Genomic DNA, 6,025 nt, shown 5'->3' on the forward strand with positions numbered 1-6,025 from the left:
GATTTGAACATGTTCTTTCAAAGGATAGGAGCTCAATAGCAAGAGAAGGATAGCCCAATGCCAAAGACAAGGTGGAAACTAAGAGGGGAAAGGGCTGTTGTTGAAGAAATCTGAGGGAGAGGGTGAAGAAGAAGAATATGACGATGGAGGAGGAGAAAAGGGAGAGGAGGATGATTGGATATGACAGCCTTCTTCTTTCAAGAGTAGGAGCTATAGCGTGCCTGTCTAAATGGAAAGATGGAATTTTGTTTGAGGCCTAGCCTCAGCTCCAACATGTACGTCGCCTACGGTGAAGTAGACTTTCCATTGGTTGTAGTGGACGTAGGACATCACTATTAGATCTAAGGTCAGTATTGAAGTTTGAAGAGGCCAATATGCATAGATTTTTTAATGAGTTACAATAAGTAAAGCAATCCTTATTTTCTTGCATTGGACCAAATTCAAAAGAAAGTAGAGTGGAGTTACATTGGTTGGAAAGAGATGTGAAGGGCGAGATGGATCGAATGATGGGTTATAGTATCTTTTTCAGGTCTGAGGCTTGGGTGGTGGGGCCCCACAAGCCACCATTGGAGGTGCCCCCTGGCAAGGAGGGAGGAGAAGTTTGGATTGTTTTCTAAGAAGGAAGGGTAAGGATGATGTGGCAAGGGAACTGAAACAAGATTGAGAAATTTAAAGATAGATGCGTTGGGATTCCAAAGACGGAGAAGGGGGAGAGAAGTGGAAGTGCAGATCCTGAGAGGGGGTTTTGACTTAAGATTGATGCGGAGGAAACTAATGAAATGTGTTTCCTTTTAAAAGGAAGGGAAGGGAAGGGAAGGGAAGGAGTCTATTGAAGTGGGTGTGTCTGCACGATGGTGCCTGCTGCGTCTTCTTCATCATCTTCTTCTTCCTTTGATTCTCGGTCGCCATTGGCAGCCCTTTCTGCTCTGTGGCGTAGCCGCTGGCTCGTCCTCGTAGCTTCCTTCTGGATCCAGGCTTGTGCTGGCATCGGCTACGCCTTCGGTAGCTACTCCCCCCTCCTCAAATCCTCCCTTAGCTATAACCAGCAGCAGATCAACATCCTCGGCAACGCCAAGGACATCGGTGACTCCATTGGCCTCATCTCTGGCCACCTCTGTGAACTCCTCCCCACCTCGGCTATCCTCCTCATCGGTGCCCTCCAGAACCTCCTCGGCTATGGCTGGCTCTGGCTCATCGTCACTGGCCGCGTCTCCGCAATGCCTTTCTGGGTTGTAAGTTTGCCCTTTTCTCTGTGCTCCCTCGTCTACAGTCTTCCCCCCTTCTCGCTCTACGAACTATCCTGCTCTCGATCCTCACTGCCTTCCCCTCGATCTTTGAATTGTCTTGCGCAGATCTGCGCCCTCATTTTCATCGGCACCAACGGTGAGACCTACTTCAACACCGCTGCCCTCGTTACCAATGTCCGCAATTTTCCCAAAAGCCGTGGACATGTCGTTGGCCTCCTCAAAGGTTTCACTGGGCTCTGCGGAGCCATCTTCACCCAGATCTACACGACTTTCTTTGCCCCCAATCAGGCCGCTTATCTCTTCATCGTCGCTGTAGGTCCGACCATGGTGGCGTGCTTTGTCATGTTTATCATACGCCCTCTCAAGGCCAGGGTGGGGGATAGCACTCGCTCGGAATCTATAGGTTTCAGCTTCATCTATGCTGATTGCATAGTCCTCGCTGCATACTTGATGGGTGTGATGATCGTTCAGGATTTCATCACTTTAAGTTTCAAGGTAAGTCTCATCATAACCGTAGTTCTGGGATTCCTCCTCGTCTTGCCTCTCGCCACTCCCCTGGTTTCTTGGTATGTGCGCTGGAAGATCCCTTCCGATTCTAGACCCCCCTCCTTGAACACAGACAAGAAAGAGCTCGTAGCCCCGCTCCTGGAGGGATCGCAAGAGTCCGCTCCTGCAGATGGGGGTATCGCCAATTCGGATTTGGAGCACCAATTCGGCTCTGCTAGTAGAGCAGGCAGTTTTACAGGATCGGTCGATTTTAGCGAATTGGAGGATGAGAAGCCGAACGAGATGGAGACGCTTCCGGAGCCTATCAGAAAAAAGAGACTGAACGAACTTCGAAACAGATTGCTGCATGCGGCGGCAGAGGGAGCAGTGCGGGTGAAGAGGAGAAAAGGTCCTCGGCGGGGTGAAGATTTCACGTTGCGACAGGCACTTGTGAAAGCCGATTTTTGGCTACTGTTCATTGCTCTAGTATGTGGAGCAGGAACAGGGCTGACTGCGATCGACAACATGGGCCAAATAGGCCAATCGCAGGGTTACGAAAACACCAACGTCTTCGTGTCCATGATCAGCATATGGAACTTTCTTGGCCGCCTCATCGGAGGATATGCCTCCGAAGTCATCGCCAGGTATTTGTATCTGCTCCCCGTGTTCTTCATATAGAATATGTTCTTCTATTCTCATCTTAACGATGATCACGCATTGCAGGCGTTATGCGCTTCCGCGATCCTGGGCGATGGCCTTCGCGCAAGCTATCATGGTTATGGGTCATGTCCTGTTCGCAATGGCTTGGCCTGGCTCTTTGTATGTGGCTACCTTGCTGGTAGGCGTGGGCTATGGTTGTCACTGGGGTATCGTCCCTCCAATCGTGTCAGAGCTCTTCGGAATGAAAAACTTCGGCATTTTGTACAACTTCTACATCATGGCGAGCCCGGCAGGTTCGCTCTTCTTTTCAGGCTTTTTGGCGGGCTACATATATGATCTTGAAGCTGCAAGGCAGCAGACACTTCAATTGTCTACCAAGGCCGCATTGACTGGCGGACGGTTCCACAATTCTTTGCTTCTAAGAAGCCAATCTGCGACTTGTTACGGAGCAGTCTGCTTTCGCTTGACGTTCCTCATAATGGCGGGCGTGTGCCTTCTTGGCATCAGCCTAGCAATAGTGGTATCTATTCGCACGAGGGTAGTGTACAAGATGCTATATGGGCAGCAGTCTCAGAAGGACAGATTAGACCGGGAACAAAATACAGAGTCTACGGGATTCCATTAGTCTAGAGGACTCAATTAGCGACAGATTTTATTCTATGGGGAAGGGCACTGCATCGGAATGCAGGTGTGCTGGGCATGCTCTGCGACATGAAAATGAAAAATCTTGGAGATCAGACATTGGATTGGAGGGTGGGAAGTGCAAGGTGAGGTGGAGAGCAGCTCAGGAGCAGCAGGAGGAGGATGTTATGCAATGCCAGAGGAAGCTGGAGGAAGATGGAAGGGATGAAGAGCCTGAAGAATATAAAAAAGAGTGCTTGTTTCCTCTCTCGTGCTTTGTGTGTGAAGACAAAGATTTGTAGTGTTGTCCCCCATGACATTGAAAGATACAGATTTTCTTTAGTATAAACCTAGTAGTTGCAAAATAGAGATGCGTGTTCTCCAACAGGCTTTGAAGATGGGAGAGATTCAAATCTCAAACCTCATCTTATTTGATATTTTTTTTGCTGAGACATTGAAATTGTCTTCAGCAATTCAATTACACATGTTGGTACAACGAATTTTTCCAAATTGTAGTGTTGGTATTGGATTTAGCAGCAGCTTTTCAATAGTCAGCTTGCAATAAAGGCTGGTGAGTCGTGACAAATAAACCAACTGAGTTAGCATTCCAAATTGTAGTGTTGGTATTGGATTTAAAATAGTCAGTTTGCAATAAAGACTGGTGAGCCGTGACGAATGTACCAACTGAGTTAGCATTGTGGTGTGAATATAATAGTGATGGGATTGAATTTAGCATCTTTTTCCTTCATGTACTCAGCTTACAATAATGCCTCGTGAGCCGTGAAAAATAAATCCACCAGACTCAAAAGGGATTTAGCATTTCCAGAGAATCGTGGAGTTGATATAATAGTGATGCATTGGCTCTTTTTTTTTTTTGAGCGAAAGAGGAAGAATTCATATTAACAAGTACAAATAATAACAAGGTGGGGATCCCACTAAGGTCGTACCTTTTGGAGATGCCACAAGTCTAAGTGTAAAGGTAGCTCCATAAATATTTCCAATAACTTGTAAAAGGGAAATGATGGGTGTAAATTGGAAGGAAAGGAAAAGAGAAAAAGCAAGTGAAGGTGAAGGAATATGGGGAACGGTGGATGAGTAAAAGAGAGGAGAGAAAAGAGGTGTGTGGTTGATGGACCATAGAATAAAAGTGGCGACGTGCCTATTTTGGCAAGAGTAATATAAAAGTGGTGTCGTGCCTATTTTGGCAAGAGTAATATAAAAGTGGTGTCATACAAGAGACCAAGAGAGCCTCTATCTTTAGAGAGAAATACTAACAAAAGAAAAAACCATTTAGGATCTCAGTACATTTAGGATCTTCACAAGTAAACAAAAACCTTAAACGCTAAACACATTAGAAGCTCTTACTACTATTAGCGCACACTTAAAGCTCATACTTTAAAACTATGGACCTAAAAACCAAGACATCCCTTCAGGGCCCAAAAAAGGCAACTAAAAGCTAAAGCATAGGAGTATCTTGAAGGATCCTAATAGCAGATATTAAGTCTATGGACATAGACCAAAGAAAAATAGAACGTCCCCAACTTCATGCATAAATGTGGCTCGAAAAGTAGCCAAAGAGTGCTGATGATGAAAAGTGATGTAATTTCTTTTCTTCCATATGCTCTAATTAAGAATCCAAGAGCAAATTTTATGTCAGTGAGGTGTCCTTGATCACCTGCTAGTGCTATCTTCCACCTGATACCCAAGTAAATGTGAGCCCTCTGCATCAAACTCATAATAAGGTGCCACAGTCCGTGTATGTAGATGCAGCTCCAAAAAAGATGGTAACGTGTTGCTACTTGGCTCCCATAAAAGCAGTTGCATTTAGATATGCAGTCCTTCGTGATATTCCTTAGCTCTTTTGACGATGTAGATGACTATACTCCCCTCTTCCCTCTTTCAAAACATTATCTTATGTGCCCCTACTCAATAAAGCTTACTCAAGAAACCAAACACAACACAATGCATATAACTCATAAGCTGCACATCACGAATAGTGAGCTGAGTCATCGCTCAAAGGTAGCAAACTTTCTTGTAAACCACCTCAAACTCAAGACGAGGGAAGCATGTATGGAGGGAAGAAGGGGCGGCAACCAATCTTGAAGGGTAGCATAGGCATCTTGTGAAAAAATTCCTTGTAAGTTTCATCCTATTAGACAACATTAAATAAAGTGCTTGAGAACCCAGAAGATGGATAGGACATCATTGGGCCCAGATCAAGGTCCTGAGAGATGCCGGAGGTTATCTATCTCACAGAAGCTTACCTAGTTCCAATGAGCTGTGAGGCAAGCTATAAATTATAGCACAGGCTTGAAGACCTAAAACATCTTCCAGAAAGGGCGCACAACAAAACCCTCAAAGCCTTTTGCTGTCTATAATGCAGCACTAGGATACATATGCTTCTTTGGGTTCACCTCAATGGCACTACGGAAACAAGCTAAGGAAATCTGACACTATTATATACTAGGGGGGCTTGTGTAGAGGGGTGTCCGTGGGCATAGCTATTAGGTAGGGAGGGATGGCTAGCGAGGTTGAGGGGCAAGAGAGATGAGATGGCTAGGGAGGTTGAGGGGTTGGAGAGATAGAGGGCAACAAGAAGGGGAGGATTGACACGAGGAAAGGGGAGGGAGAGGGGTGGAGGGTTGAGGCGATGCAATTTTTTATGGGGCATTAAGACTTAGGTTAAACACGTGCAGCTACATCGAGCTTAGGTTAATCGACCGATGGCACGGGGAGTAATTAATGGAATTTTTTGTTTTTCAATGTCAAGGGGGACATACTTGGGGTACTGAATCTTTTCACCTTAGAAATCAATTGAATTTCTCAATTGAAAAATAAACGGCCTTTCCAATCATCTTTCTTCTTTGCTTAAGTTTTTTATTAAAAAAAAATAATTACGATGAAAATAGCTGCCTTTTAGTAAGCTTGAATCAAAAGGAGGACTAGAATACAAAGATAAGGCCATGGCCTATGCTGCCATGCAGCAAAATTGCCCCCTAAGAGATTAAAAC

General features: G+C 45.3%; 1 protein-coding gene across 1 annotated transcript; it reads left to right on the forward strand.

Moving 5' to 3' along the window:
- Positions 1 to 815: 815 nt before the first annotated feature.
- Positions 816 to 3,680, forward strand: LOC147904228 (protein NUCLEAR FUSION DEFECTIVE 4-like). Its single transcript, XM_087385391.1, has 3 exons — positions 816 to 1,232; positions 1,353 to 2,377; positions 2,457 to 3,680. The coding sequence occupies exons 1-3, from the start codon at positions 852 to 854 to the stop codon at positions 3,016 to 3,018; spliced, it is 1,968 nt and encodes a 655-aa protein (XP_087241517.1). The 5' UTR covers positions 816 to 851; the 3' UTR covers positions 3,019 to 3,680.
- Positions 3,681 to 6,025: the final 2,345 nt, after the last annotated feature.

The sequence above is a fragment of the Dipteris shenzhenensis genome, chromosome 2 (genome assembly GCF_047967505.1).
Source record: "Dipteris shenzhenensis isolate YYH24624 ecotype China chromosome 2, Dip_SZ_1.0, whole genome shotgun sequence".
Classification (NCBI taxonomy): Eukaryota; Viridiplantae; Streptophyta; class Polypodiopsida; order Gleicheniales; family Dipteridaceae; genus Dipteris; species Dipteris shenzhenensis.

Coding starts and splice junctions, on each gene's coding strand:
- LOC147904228 (XM_087385391.1), top strand. CDS start 852: ATGGTGCCTGCTGCGTCTTCTTCATCATCTTCTTCTTCCTTTGATTCT. Junction 1,233..1,352: donor CCGCAATGCCTTTCTGGGTT/GTAAGTTTGCCC, acceptor TGTCTTGCGCAG/ATCTGCGCCCTCATTTTCAT. Junction 2,378..2,456: donor GCCTCCGAAGTCATCGCCAG/GTATTTGTATCT, acceptor CACGCATTGCAG/GCGTTATGCGCTTCCGCGAT.